Source organism: Herpailurus yagouaroundi, unplaced genomic scaffold (assembly GCF_014898765.1).
Source record: "Herpailurus yagouaroundi ecotype Mexico unplaced genomic scaffold, PumYag 206, whole genome shotgun sequence".
In the NCBI taxonomy this organism is placed as follows: domain Eukaryota; kingdom Metazoa; phylum Chordata; class Mammalia; order Carnivora; family Felidae; genus Herpailurus; species Herpailurus yagouaroundi.
The window spans coordinates 199,180-213,614 of NW_024412437.1; the positions used below are offsets into that span (position 1 = coordinate 199,180).

At 41.1% G+C, this 14,435-nt stretch overlaps 1 protein-coding gene across 12 annotated transcripts in view; it reads left to right on the forward strand.

Moving 5' to 3' along the window:
• The first annotated feature begins 6 nt into the window (after positions 1 to 6).
• TLK2 (tousled like kinase 2) overlaps positions 7 to 14,435 on the forward strand; it is a 116,507-nt gene continuing 102,078 nt past the window's right edge. For 5 of the 12 annotated variants that reach the window (XM_040452008.1, XM_040452010.1, XM_040452016.1 and 2 more), the window contains exons 1-2: positions 321 to 471; positions 1,965 to 2,050. In XM_040452008.1, the coding sequence (XP_040307942.1) occupies positions 336 to 471; positions 1,965 to 2,050 (222 nt within the window). In that variant the 5' untranslated portion in view covers positions 321 to 335. Of the gene's footprint in view, positions 155 to 320; positions 472 to 1,964; positions 2,051 to 14,435 lie in introns of those variants that run through there. The other 7 variants (XM_040452017.1, XM_040452012.1, XM_040452018.1 and 4 more) reach the window with 4 other exon arrangements.

Below are 14,435 nucleotides of genomic sequence, written 5' to 3' on the forward strand. Positions count from 1 at the left end.
CGGCGGCTGCCCGGGCGGGGGGTTGCGGCGCTCAGGAGAGGCCCCGGCTCCGCCCCGGGCCTGCCCAGGGGGAGAGCGGAGCGGTCGGCGGCCGGGTCGGGTCGGGGCCCCTCCCGGGAGGAGCGTGGAGCGGCGGCGGCGGCGGCGGCGGCAGGTGAGAGGCTGAGCCCCGGGCGGGGGAGGGCGCCGGGCCTGGGGCATTAACCGTCCGGGGGACCCTCCTCAGGGGAGGAGGCTGCGGCCCGGGCCCACCCGGGGGCCGGGCCGCAGCTCCTCGGCGCTGAGGCGGGAGGGGCTCCCCGAGGGCTGCGGGTCGCCGAGGGGCCGGGCTGAAGATGGGGGAGGCCCAGGCAGCCCCGGCCTGGGAGTGGGGCCGGCGGCCGGCAGGGCGAAGGGGACGCCCCGGCAGCTGGAGGCCCCGGCAGCCTCCTGGGCACCCCCGAGAGCCGGCCCGCCCTCCCTCCGTGACAGGTGGGCCTGGAGTTGGGGAAAGTTTGGAGCCGGCGGGAGGCAAGGGGCGCCGGGACCAGGCCCCATCGGTTCTGTTTCCCGGCTGTGGGCTGCAGGGAGGATCCCAGTCCAAGGCCCCGCAGGAATGAGACAGAGTGGAGATTTCCTTAACATGAGTTGACATTAAATGGAATAACCGCTGGGGCGTCATTTTCTGGGCCAGGCCTGGGGATGGAGGTTTAGGAAATGTTCTGAGAGACCCTAGGGTTTGAGGGAGGCTGCAACCTCTGCCATTCCGGCCTTGATTAGGGCAGGGCGAGACGCGAGGAAGGCCACTTAGGGGAAGCACACTCTGTCCCCTTTTTCCTTTCTTTCTTTTTCTTTTTTAAGATGCCTTTCTGCCTTTTCGAGAATTTCCTTATTCCCTCGCTAACCTGCGCTCGTTTGTGTGGGTGAAACTTTAATTTGTCACCCTTTCATTCCCCTTTGCCCCAGGCTCTCAATCCAGGAAGGGAAATGAAACTGGAAGACTGGTGTAGGGGTTGTTACAGTTAATGTGGAGTTGTTAGATTGCAGAGGAGCATGTTTAATTCATGTTCTCAGTGAACTTTTAAATCATGCCAATCATTCCAATCGCTGTTTAATAATATGTTCAAAGGGGTTCTGTGTAATGGTATATGTTCCTATTCCACTTGTAATATTAGGTTTCCAATGGGCTCCGCAAGAGTTGATCTCTTGCGATGGATGGACGTATTTGCTGAAAGTAGCCTGTGCATTTATTGGTTGTGGAAGGAGTTTAAAAATGGTGTCCTCCTGCCCTTCCCTGCTTGGAAGGAGTGCTAAAAGCAGATGTCTAGAGAAACCTACTGCTCCAGGGAGTGGTCAGAAAAAGATTTTGTAAAGGGATGGTTATGGAGCTCTGCTAATTTCCTGAGTGAATGCTGGTTGATGGTTTTACCATGGGTTCTCTATTAAATTTAAAATAATTAATTCCTTTTTTCATGAGCTACCGTGAGCTCTTCAGAGAAAGGAGCTATATAATAGCGTTATTTGAAGTTATTTGTAGCTTCTGATTCATGCTGCATTATTTTTAAATTATTATTAATGATTCATATTTTTAGTTTAAGAACTAGTTCCTGTGGGTTTGGGAAACAAATATCCGAAAGTACTTCGTTAAATTCAAAGGTTGATGGAAGGAATTTTTGTCGTTGTTTTGCAAGTTAGTCCTTGTTCAACTTTTACTGAGATTATATGAGGGGTTTGAGGTTTTTTGCTGTTAAAATCAGAACTAGACAAGGATATAGTAGCCCTCCGAAGAGGACTTCTGAGCTTTTTAACTTTAAATGTATTACTGTTTGATGCAGCACATTGTAGTTTATCGCTTGTATGCCGTATTTACTTGAGGTCTACCTGTATGTGACCATTCAATGAAATAGTTACGTTTTGTTGTAACTAAAAATTGGTGCCTCGTGTTTTAGCTTTTATGGTCTCACAACCTACTTTTTCTTTTCCAGTAGAAATGATGGAAGAATTGCATAGCCTGGACCCTCGACGGCAGGAATTATTAGAGGCCAGGTTTACAGGGGTTGGCGTTAGTAAGGTGAGTAAAATGACCATAATGAGCACTGTTCACAGTCAAATGGAAACACATTTAGAAAACAGTTATGATCATTTTGGGTGGGTCAAACTGGTAGATTGCAGGGGAGATGGGCTCACCTGTTCCGATGAACTTTTAGCTCCTACCAGTCATTCCGCTAACTTCACGGTACATTTGAAGGGATTCTAAATGGAACTATATGCATCTCTTTCCCCTCTAATTTAGGAGAGGTTTCCCATGGGTCTCGTTGCAAGGATACTAATGGGATGTGTATCTGGCTTTTGTGCCATATTTTGTCAAAACAACTCAGTCATTAAATTAAAAAAAAAAAAAAACTTAACGAAAAGGTATTGGCATAGATTCATTACGGTAGGTTTTTTGGATAGTTCTGTGATAAGAGTTTTGAAAAATCTGCTTCTACTGTTTGTCAGTTCTCCAGATCTGTAGCTCAGCAGATTCCTCCTGGTTGCACCCCCAGACTGCTTTCTCTCCTCCTATTTTTCCTTCTTGTTCACTGTTTTTGTTCAGGGAACATAAAATAAGATCAAGCCCCCAGGTGGTTACATTAAGCAATGTTATGGCTTCCTCTGTGTCCTTATGTAGTTCACTCTGCTCTCATAGGACGGTTTTAGTACAATATACTTAGGATTTTAATACAATATGTAAAATATATTTACGATGTTGTATTTAAAAGCTTCACCATTCTAAGATCGTTGCATTAATTGGGCTTGAGACTTGTGAATTTTTGATCTTTGACTTCACGTGATACATACCTTTCCATGCTTCTCAAGAAATCTTATTTCTCATGGAGACCTGAATGTTAGTGACCTGCTTTGGTCAGTAGCTTCTTGAAGAAGAAGGTGTTTGTCAAGGTTTAGTTGGAAAAACTGGCTGCTTTGAGGGGTCTCATAATTTTGGTGAGCTGGAGTAGGTTGTTAGTTTTTGTTCATTCAACAGATAAATTGAGTGTCTGCCGCATACTGGACATTGTGCAGGGTGTGAGGAATGACACCCCAACTTAGAGCCTCCAAGCCTCCATTGTGGAGGAAGCGAGAGAGAGATGATACCTCGGTGACATCTGGGTTAGAACCGTGACCAGGTGCTGTGGGAACACAGGATTTGTTGCACATTTTGTAGTTCTTGGTTTCTTTGGCCACTTTGATTAAAGTGGCACTTAGGGCACTTTGGGAAGGCTATGCTGACTGTTGACACATATCGAAGATACACGTATAAGTGTAAGTTCTCTGATCTAGGAGAAGTAGCTTCAACTGGAAGTGAGCAGTATGTTTGAGTATTAAATTGATCTCTGGATTAAATTGATTCTGTGTCTTCTCATTTGGGAATTCAGCACAAGGTTCATATCCAAATCTGTCTGTTCACGTGGTCACCTATGGAATAAAAGTAAGTTTGTATTCAAATTGTATGGTAGTTTAAACTCATTGGGTTTTGTTGTTAGTATGCCTTTCTTTTCCTCAATTTTTAAGGTCGTGATAGCTATGTCCAAGTACTCCTTTGATGGGGTGGAGCATAAGTGATGGCGATAACTGACCTTGTGAATCTTGCTGCCCAGGCCTAAGTTAAAATCTTGTAATTAAGGTGTCAGAAGACTTCATCTGTTTAATAGGAAGTTCTTCCCGTTGTATATATAAGGAAGTTTATTTATATCCACATGTTTTTTATGCCAGTAACTGTATGTTATTTTGATGTTTTTAGTCTACCATGACTATACTTACTGTAGTATATCATAATAAATATTATTCAAGGACTGGCAAGGGATTTTTTTTTTTCCCCATAGCAAAGAAACTTGGGAGGGGGGAAGCAAGTAAATATTCTGTAATTTGGAGTTAGGAAGAAGAAAAGAAAATATCCATTTTGTATAACTTCTTTTGCCTGCAAGACATTGTATCCCTCAGACCACTGATTTGAAATGGGACTGAGGAGGAGGAGGCCATGTACTGGGAGAAAAGGTGCTTTGAGAAAAACTCCGCCTCCTAGCTTTGAATTCCTCATTATGGGCCATCATTTCCCAATGAGGATGTCACTGAGTTGATAGTTTTCAGTTTCAGCCCTTGCTCCAAATGGGAGAGGAGAGTGACTTTCCTGTGATAGTGCCATCTAGTGGGACTGGTGCAGCCACAGGGGCTGTCTCTTGAGTTTCTCCTAACTCTTCATAACATTTTCAGTACTTTTTGATGTCCATAGAAGGAAGAAGGTTAGTGCCATTGTGGATTCTTTCCTAGTGGACAAGGGTGTTTTAAGTGGCTGCAGTCTTTGAACTTCCTGGTTGTTAACAGATCTTTTGTTATGTCGCTTCAAGTTTTTTACACCTGCAAGTTAGATCTACATCACAAAACTTAGACTGAAATAAAATGGTCAAAAGCCACCACATTTATTATTTATGTTTAAGTTGCTCTTATGGGTAGGATTTTAATTCACAAATATAAAATTTTCTTGCATTTAAATGCATTCAGTTTCTCTTTCTTTTAGCGTGTTTAATTTTTAATGACTGGTAAGCCAGAAGGATTTGTTTTGTGCCTTGGGATGCATTGTGTGGATTTTTAAGAGGTTGGGGTTTTCTGTCACTAGTGGGTTGATGATAGAGGAAAGTAGCCTGATGGACACCAAGAAAATAGGGTTGGTTTTTCTTCTCTATCTAGCTGCCAGTTTTTTTAGGAGGGCATGTAACCATCCTTTTAGCATTTTTGAGGTGATAAGGTTAACTTGGGTTGTGAACCTACTTCTTCATTTCTTGTTGACCTGATATGTGAGCTATCCTACTTCTTTTTTTAAGGTCTCCTCCCTTATACTGGATAAGCCACTTCTAGTTATGTGAAACTGACTCTACCTTGTATTTAAATGTTTTCAGTGAGGACCTATTGTAGCTTATATTCCCTACCCTGCTTTCTCTCTCTCTTTTTTCTTTTAAGATTATATTCTTTTAAGTAATCTCTGTATTCAAACTCACAACCCCAAGATCAGGAGTCATATGCTCCACCATTTTAGAGCCAGCAGGGCACCCCATTTTGACAATTTAAGTACAGGTGGTCTCTGTGATTCCAGAGGCCGTGTGAAGTAGGGAGAATTGCACCCCTGCACGCACTGTATTTATAGCTAGTTTAGTTTTTTTTTTTTTTAAGTTTATTTTTTTTATTTAAGTAGTCTCTCTACCCAACGTGGGGCTCAAACTCACAACCGCGAGATCAAGAATCTCATGCTCTTCTGACTGAGCCAGCCAGGTGCCCTTGTAGCCAGTTTAGTTTTAATGCTAATATAGTAGTAAATACTTACATGGTACTTACTAAGTGCCAAGTACTGTTCCAAATACAATACAAGTGATGTGAATTTAAATCTTTTGTAACAGGGATACTAGTCTTAATAAACCTCTGTTCTCTTTTTGTGAGACCTGCTAATGCCCACTGCATTGCTCCCGCTGGTTGAATTCTGGACTTACCAAGGATCACATTGTTACAATTTGCACTTGTATTATAATTACATAATCTAATAACAAATTTTGGAGACCAATGAAATATAATTGCAAAATGTAAGAATTGTTGATTCTATGAAAACTAAGTTAACTGCCATGGAAGAACTGTAAGGTGAGCCAATAAGGAGATACTTCTGAAGGTTTATAAGTTTTTGTTTTTTTGTAATCTGGAAGAATTCTTCATTTAGATCCTTGGCAAATATCTCTTAAGTCTTGCTTCACTTTTAAAGAAGTTGAAACTAGAAATTGTGGCTGATGCATTATGGGTGTGGTTTGTGTGAGATCAGGACTATAGTCAGTGGATCTGTAACTCAAAAGGGCTGCATCAAAAGACTTGCAACAGAATATACATTTACATGTTTCAAGTTCAAAGAAAATATCTAAGGTGTAATTTTTTTTTTATATTCCCCACTGCAACCTACTTTTTTGATTAATGTTATTAGTTTCAGTTGTATTGAATAAAAAGGATTAATATGGTTTGTGATGGATGGTATTGAAAAGAAGAGCAAAATGAGAATCCACGAAAGTGGGACGGTCTGTACTGACACAAGAACCTTCACTTTATAGAGCCTGCTGTAAGACCATATATTTTTAAGTAGTATCACATAGGAGATTTTTTGATGTCTTGAAGAAAAGTGATCATTTTCTACCTCTTGTAAGTTTGTGAGTGATACGTGATCAGCGTATTTAAAATATTTTTATTTTTTTCTGATACACGATCCGTTTAAATGATCAGATTTAACTTCTGAAAAGATATTTAACCAACTGATAACTTTTTCTCGTGTTATTTAGTTAATTGCATCAATTAGAAGGTGTCAGTTTGGGATAGCTAGTGTTAGCTATTTTACATACCAATCCAGTAATTTAAAAAAATATATGTTTAGGTGTTTTGCATTTAATACATAGTTAGACAATGCTTAATAAGCATAAATTCTGAGAGAAAGTCTGTACTTAAACCATTGAATTTTAAGGCACTGTTAAATTTATTGTTACGTTTGCCTTTATGTTGACTTCTCCCTTTCATTTACTTCGTATTTGTTTAATTCTCTCATTTCACATCTAGCCAAGTATCAGCTCCTGTCTCTTATTTCTCTGAAGTTTCTCAAGCATTTGTCTGCTCTCCCTGCTACTTTCTCAATCCTTCCTCGTTCATAACTGTAATAACCAGCCTCTCCTACCCCATTTATCTTTCTGTAAACTGTCTCCAGTTATATTTCTTTTTTTTTTTTTTTTTAAATTTTTTTTTTCAACGTTTATTTATTTTTGCGACAGAGAGAGACAGAGCGTGAACGGGGGAGGGGCAGAGAGAGGGAGACACAGAATCGGAAACAGGCTCCAGGCTCCGAGCCATCAGCCCAGAGCCCGACGCGGGGCTCGAACTCACGGACCGCGAGATCGTGACCTGGCTGAAGTCGGACGCTTAACTGACTGCGCCACCCAGGCGCCCCCAGTTATATTTCTAAAAATACCAGTATTGTTTTATTCCCTTGCTTTAAAGGTTCCCATAGACTGTTGGACTGAATTAAAACTCCTACCCAATTTTTCAACTTCACAGCCAGTGGTCTGTTCTCCTAGTGCTGTGCTCTGCTTGCTCAAACCGTGACTGATCTGTTAGCAAACAGGCTCATGCTCTCTCCTTTACCTTTCCTTTTTTATTTGCCTGATGAACTTTCAGCTTACTGTTCAGAGCGTAATGTGTCTTTATAGCTTTTCCAGATACTTGCACCATTCTCGTTAAATTATTTTATTAGCACCTGATAACCTACTTTTATTATGACATGCATTGTTTGTTTCCCGTTAGTCTCCTTGAGAACACGTATGACTGTTGAAATGCTCAGCACATCATACACATTGAATAAGTCTTTGTTGAGTTAGAAAAGAGTATTGAGAAGATGAAAGTAAAGTTAGTTGTCACCCATAGGCATGGTCTGCTCTAGCTTATTGTTTTACTCCAGTCTCAAAATTCTTGTCTTTTATTTAGGAGATTTAATTCATCCACATATAACGCTATGACATATATTTAGGCTTAAATCTTCCTTGTGTTTCTTTTTAAATCTTTCTTACGCCTCTTTTACCTTCTTTTAAAATGATTTTTTTCATTTATTGATTTTTCTATTATGAAAAAGAAATAAGCATTTAATACTTTTTCTCTCCCCATCTCCAAAGTTTTGTCAGTTATTATTGTTAAATGTTTATTTTTTTGAGAGAGAGATTGAGCATGAGTGCATGAGCAGGGGAAGGGCAGAGAGAAGGGAACAGAGCATCTGAAGTAGGCCTCATGCTGACAGCAGAGAGCCCGGTGTAGGGCTCGAACTCATGAACTATGAGATCATGACCTGAGCCCAAACCAAGAGTTGGATGCTTAACTGACTGAGCCACACAGGTGCCCCATCGTTTTTTTAAAAAATTATTTATTTAAGGAAGAGAGAGCTCTCGTGAGCATATGCGCACGAGTGGGCGAGGGGCAGAGAGAGAATCCCAAGCAGGCTCCACGCTGTCAGCGCAGAGCCCAGTGAAAGGCTTGAACCCACACACTGTGAGTCTAACACTCAACTGACTGAGCCACCCAGGCACCTTGATTTTGACCCATCATTATCACCCATAGTCTGTAGTTTACATTAGGGTTCACTTTTGGTGTTATACATTCTATGGGTTTGCTCAAATGTACAATATTTCTCTATTATAGCATAATACATAGTAGTTCTATTGCCCTAAAAACCCTCTGTGCTCTGGCTCTTTATCCCTCCTCCCCAGCCTTTAGCAATTACTGATCTTTTTACTGTCTCCATAGTTTCATTGTTTCTGGAATGTCATATAGTTGGATCACACAGGATATAGCCTTTTCACACTGGCTTCTTTCACTTTGTAATATTCCTCTTAAGTTTTCTCCGTGGCTTTTCATGGCTTGTTAGATCATTTCTTTTCAGCACTGAATAATATTTCATTGTCTAGATGTACCGCAATTTATTATCCATTCACCTACTGAAGGACATCTGGTTTGCTTTCAAGTTTTAGCAATTATGAATAAAGCTGCCATAAACATCAATGTGCAGATTTTTGTGAATGGTTGAAGTACTTTTATTCTCTTGGGATTCATTGGGCTTCTTGAATCAATGGATTGCTGATTTTGATCAGTTCTAGAATATTCTCAGCTGTTGTCTCGTATGTCTCCTCTGTCATTGTCGTCTTGCACTCTATTTAAACGTGTTAGAACTTCTTACTGTATTTTCACTGCCTCCTACCTTGTTTTCTGTATTGCTAGTCTTTATCATTTCCCAGGGCTGAATACTGTGTTGTTTCTTCTGACCTACGTTCCGCTTCTTTATTTTCTTTTTAAATTTGTCTAATCTGCGTAAACCTATCCATTGACTTTCCATGAGGACTGGTTTGTTTCTGGGTCACTCTTGCCCTGAAAAGGTAGCCCTGTGCTCCTTGTTTAAAGTATGGGGTGGATTTCTCAGACTTTCCTCATTGGGGAGGTCCCAGGCTTTGACTTTATTCTCTACCGACACCCCAGGCCTCCTAAAAGTATAGCTCATTTTCGAAGTTTTTCTTTGGAATTAAATCTGCAAATGCCCTCAAATAGAAGTAAATTTTGAGTGCTGAACTTACCTTTCTTTTTCTTTTTCTTTTTTTTTTAAGTTTATTTTGAGAGAGAGAAAGAGTATGTGTGCAGGTGGGGGGAGGGGCAGAGAAGGAGGGAGAGAGAGACTCTCAGGCAGCATGAGCCTGATGCGAGCCTGATGTGGCTCCAGTTCACCAATTGTGAGATCCTGACCTGAGCCAAAGTCAGGAGTCAGAAGTTTAACCAACTGAGCCACCCATCTGAGCTTACCTTTCTGAGTTTTTGTTTTCTCATGGATTTTGGTGCAGTAAATCCTCATTTCATTTTTTAATTTAAAAAGTTTTTTTAAGTTTTATTATTATTTTGAGAGAGAGTGCACATGGGAGGGGCAGAGAGAGAGAGAGAGAGAGAGAGAGAGAGGGAATGAGAGAGAGAATCCTAAGCAGACTCCGCACTGTCATGGTGCAGAGATCGATGTGGGGCAGGATTATGACCTGAGCTGAAATCAAGAGTCAGTTGCTTAACCCACTGAGCCTCCCAGGTGCCCTCTTTTGTTAATTTTAGAATGAGAGGGAGGGCGCACACATGTGTACATATGAACAGAGAAGGGGCAGAGAGAGGGAGAGGGAGAGAGAGAGAAAGAATATCCCAAGCATGAAGCCCAACATGGGGCTCAGTGCCACAACTTTGGGATCATGACACGAGCTGAAATCAAGAGTCGGTTGCTCAACTGACTGAGCTACCCAGGCACCCCAGACTTTTTACAGTCAGTGATATTATAAACCTGTTTAACACTTAAAAAGTGTGCATGAACTCTTGTGCCACAGCAGGTAAAGAATCCATACCTAGGTTTCTCCCTTGTGATTTTTCACTTCTCATCTGCTCCCTTCCTTCCTGTATGAGGTGTTGTCATCACTCCTGGCCATTAGTGTCACTTGCGTTATTTCTTATTCTCTGTTTACTTTTAGGTGAATAAAGATTGAATTGAAATACTCCTTAAAACTATTTAAAAAGGCAAGGAGAAGGGAAATAAATAAGGTATATTATCTGTGATTTCATATTTCAACCCTAAGTCTAGGGATGATTTGGCTTGGTCAGTCTTGTTCTTCTTGGCCTTGTCTGGGTCTCAAATTGCTAGGTCTCTCTTGGTGGTAGGTTTCACTTGGCCCTAATTACTACTAGATGTGATGGGACTGGATTAGTTTACATTATGCTTCCTAGTATGTTAGCCATGTTAAATGCTTCTTGGGCTATTCTCTTTGAGCTTTTACAGTGCAGTTGCCCCGTTACCCTAATCCAGAAGGAAACTTTACTTTTTTTCTAGTTCCAGATATTCCTTCCTTGGACTTTAGACATATTAAAAAAAAAAAATCATTTCTGGAGTATTTGGTGACTTTGCCCTACAGAGGGGTTCACCTTTCCGTTTCTCTATTCTCTTTGGTTCATTTGAGAGTAGTCTTTTGGCTTAGTGTGGAGCCACAGAGCTTCTCTTGTAGGGTCATTTGTCTTAGCACCTGCCTGCCCCTTTGTCAACTTTTTTGCCCTTACAGTGACTTTAATGGGAAATCTGGTTTTATAATTTGGACTGTTCTTTTTATTTATGTATTTTTATTTTAGAGAGAGAGAGAGAGAGAGAGAGAACATGAACAGGGGAGAGGGGCAGAGGGAGAGAGAATCTTAAGTAGGCTCCATGCTCAGTGTGGAGCCCTACCCCACGACCCTGGGATCATGACCTGAGCTGAAATCAAGAGTTGGACTCTCAACTGATTGAGCCACCCAGATACCCCTGTTCTTCTTCTTTTTTTTTTTCTTTTTTTAAGTTTTTAGTTCCAGTATAGTTAACATACAATGTTATATTAGTTTCAGGTGTATAATGTAGTGATTCAGAAATTCTATACATCATTCACTGCTCATCAGGATAATAACTTTTTTGTTTTAAGAAATACTTAAAGGGGTGCCTGGGTGGCTCAGTCGGTTAAGCATCTGACTTCAGCTCAGGTCAAGATCTCACGGTCCGTGAGTTCGAGCCCCGCGTTGGGCTCTGGGCTGATGGCTCAGAGCCTGGAGCCTGCTTCCGATTCTGTGTCTCCCTCTCTCTCTGCCCCTCCCCCGTTCATGCTCTGTCTCTGTCTCAAAAATAAATAAACGTTAAAAAAATTTAAAAAAAATACTTAAAAACATTTCTTTTAATGTTTATTTATTTTTGAGAGAGAGAGAGAGAGAGAGAGAGAGAGAGAACATGAGAGAGAGGGAGACACAGAATCTGAAGCAGGCTCCAGGCTCTAGAGCTGTCAGCGTAGAGCCTGATGTGGGGCTCGAACTCACCAACCGTGAGATCATGACCTGAGCCAAAGTCAGACACCCAACCAACTGAGCCACCCAGGCACCCCTCCAATCATTTTTCAAAAAAATTTTTAAGTGTTTATTTTTGACAGACACACACACACACACACACACACACACACACAGGCACACGAGTGTGAGTGGAGGAGGGGCAGAGAAAGAAAGAGACACAGGATCCAAAGCAGGCTGCAGGCTTCAGGCTCTGAGCCGTCAGCACAGAGCCCGGATGCGGGGCTCAAACTCACGAACTGTGAGATCATGACCTGAGCCGAAGTCAGACACTTAAACCAACTCAGCCACCCAGGTGCCCCTCTAATAATTTTTAAAAAAAAAAAAATTTTTTTTTTCAATGTTGTTATTTATTTTTGGGACAGAGAGAGACAGAGCATGAACAGGGGAGGGGCAGAGAGAGAGGGAGACACAGAATCGGAAACAGGCTCCAGACTCCGAGCCATCAGCCCAGAGCCTGACACGGGGCTCGAACTCACGGACCGCGAGATCGTGACCTGGCTGAAGTCGGACGCTTAACCGACTGCGCCACCCAGGCGCCCCTATTTTTTTTAATGTTTATTTCTTTTTGAGAGAATGTACATGTGGGCACCAGTGAGTGGGGGAGGGGCAGAGACAGAGGGAGGCAGAATTCAAAGCAGGCTCTGCACCATCAGTGCAAAGTCTGATGTGGGACTTGAACCCATGAACTGTGAGATCCTGACATGAGCTGGAGTTAGATGCTTAACTGACTGAGACACCCAGGCAGCCTCCCCCATTCTAATCATTCTTTTTTTTAAAAAAATTTTTTTTTTTTTTTTACATTTTTATTTGTTTTTGAGAGACAGAGAGAGACAGAGCACATTCAGGGGAGGGGCAGAGAGAGAGAAAGAGGCACAGAATCCAAAGCAGGCTCCAAGCTCTGAACTGTCAGCACAGAGCCCGATGTGGGGCTTGAACTCACAAACTGTGAGATCATGACCTGAGCTGAAGTTGGACGCTTAACCAACTGAGCCACCCAGGTGCCCCCCATTCTAATCATTCTTGAGTGTCCAGTGACATTAAGGACATTCACTTTGTTGTGCAGCCATCACCACCATCTCTCTCAAGAAACTTCATCTTGCAAAAACGAAGTCTATACTCATTCAACAGTAACTCCCCATTTACTCCTCATCCCAGACCGTAGCAATCACCATTCTGCTTTCTGTTCCTATGAATTTAACTGCTTTAGAAATCTCACATAAATGGGGTCATACAGTGTTTGTCTCTTTGTGAATGGCTTATTTCACCTAGCGTAGTATGCTCACGGTTCATCCATGTTGTAGTATGTGTCAGACTCTCCTTCCTTTTTAAAGCTGAATAATACTCCATTATGCGTACCACATTTTATTTATCCATTTATCTGTCACTGGACACTTGGGTTGCTTCTTCCTTTTGGCTACTGTGAATACTGCTGTGAACATAGGTGTACAAATGTCTATTTGAGTCCTTTCATTTCTTTTGGGTACTTAGGCAGAAGTCAAATGGCTGGATCATATTAAATTTCATTATTTGGTTGGAGTTTGACCTCTCTTCAGCTCTTATAATGGACAAAGGGCAACCAAAAATGGTGATTCTTTTTCTTTTAGTTTACATCTACAAAAACCTAAGCTTAGGAATTGCATTAACATCTATAGAAGAACTAGTAATAATACTCATTGCAGTTTTTGCAGATAGTACAGTGGCCTAGGAAGTTGAAGAAATAAGCCATCATGTAATTTGATGAGTTCCGTAGGATAGCCTTTTATCTTAGCCAGCTTTAGAACAATAATAGCAATCTATCCAAATTTGGTGTCATAGAATTTTATTTTAACCAGTATTGTCTTAAATATTAGGTCCTGTGAAGACTGTTAATGTTGCCCACATAAAGAAAATAAGATATTAATATCTGTTGTAATGGATGTGACCTGTAATGACTGATCACTTTGCTTCTATAAGGAGTAAATATGTGACTTTTATCACGTAAACTGCTGCCAGAGTTGGTATTAATATGGTTCCTGTTTTGCCTGACTCCAGAGGAATACTAAGGATTAATTGTGGAATTAAAATGTAATCTGAAGGGCTGGCTGATCTCAGGAGATGGTGCCTCCTGCTCAGGATATCTTCTGTTAATTAACTCTAACAGACAGATTTAATGTTGAAATTTAGGAGAAGCTACTAGCATCAAAGCAAAACCAACTTACCCAGTCTGTGTTATGTTAACGATTGACTACCTAGAACCAAGACAAAACATTCCATCAATTTCTTATGAACCGTTTGACCTGCTTGTATGATAATCTGGATAAGATGAAGAAAAAGAGACATAATAGCTAAATTGAAGTTTTAATGCTCAAAATTTTCAGCAGTTAGAGTTCAACCAACTTCTATTGAGTCTGTACTAAGTCTAGGTGTTGTGGAGGATTATAAAAACAAACAAACAAACAAACAAGATGCACTATATATTCTTGAGGCACTTAGGCCAACATGGACCCAGATGTCTATAGCACACAGCTGAGGGTGAATATATAGTACTGTGAGCCTCAAAGAAGGGAGTGTAGTTTGCTCAGGAGTCAGATTGTGTGTGGAAAAGATGAGACCTTTTCTGTGCTGCTCAGAAAGATCACCGTAACATACACCGCAGGTAAACAACCTAAGAAAAGTTCTGATAAAATATTATTACAGAATAAGTCACAGAATGATAGCACAGCTTGGTTTTGAAGCTTAACAAAACTGCTTGGGGTCTAGGGTAGAGGTTCTTTTTTAAAGATTTAATTTCAGTTAGGTATGATACATTTAGTTAGTACAGAACTCAGAAGATTTCAGAGATATACAGTGAAACATCTCTTTGACACCTTTCCTATGTCCATCTGGTTTCCCTCCCTGGAGACAACCATTATATGTATATATATACATATATATATGTATATATATGTATATACATACATGTATATATGTATATATGTATATATGTATATATATGTATATATATA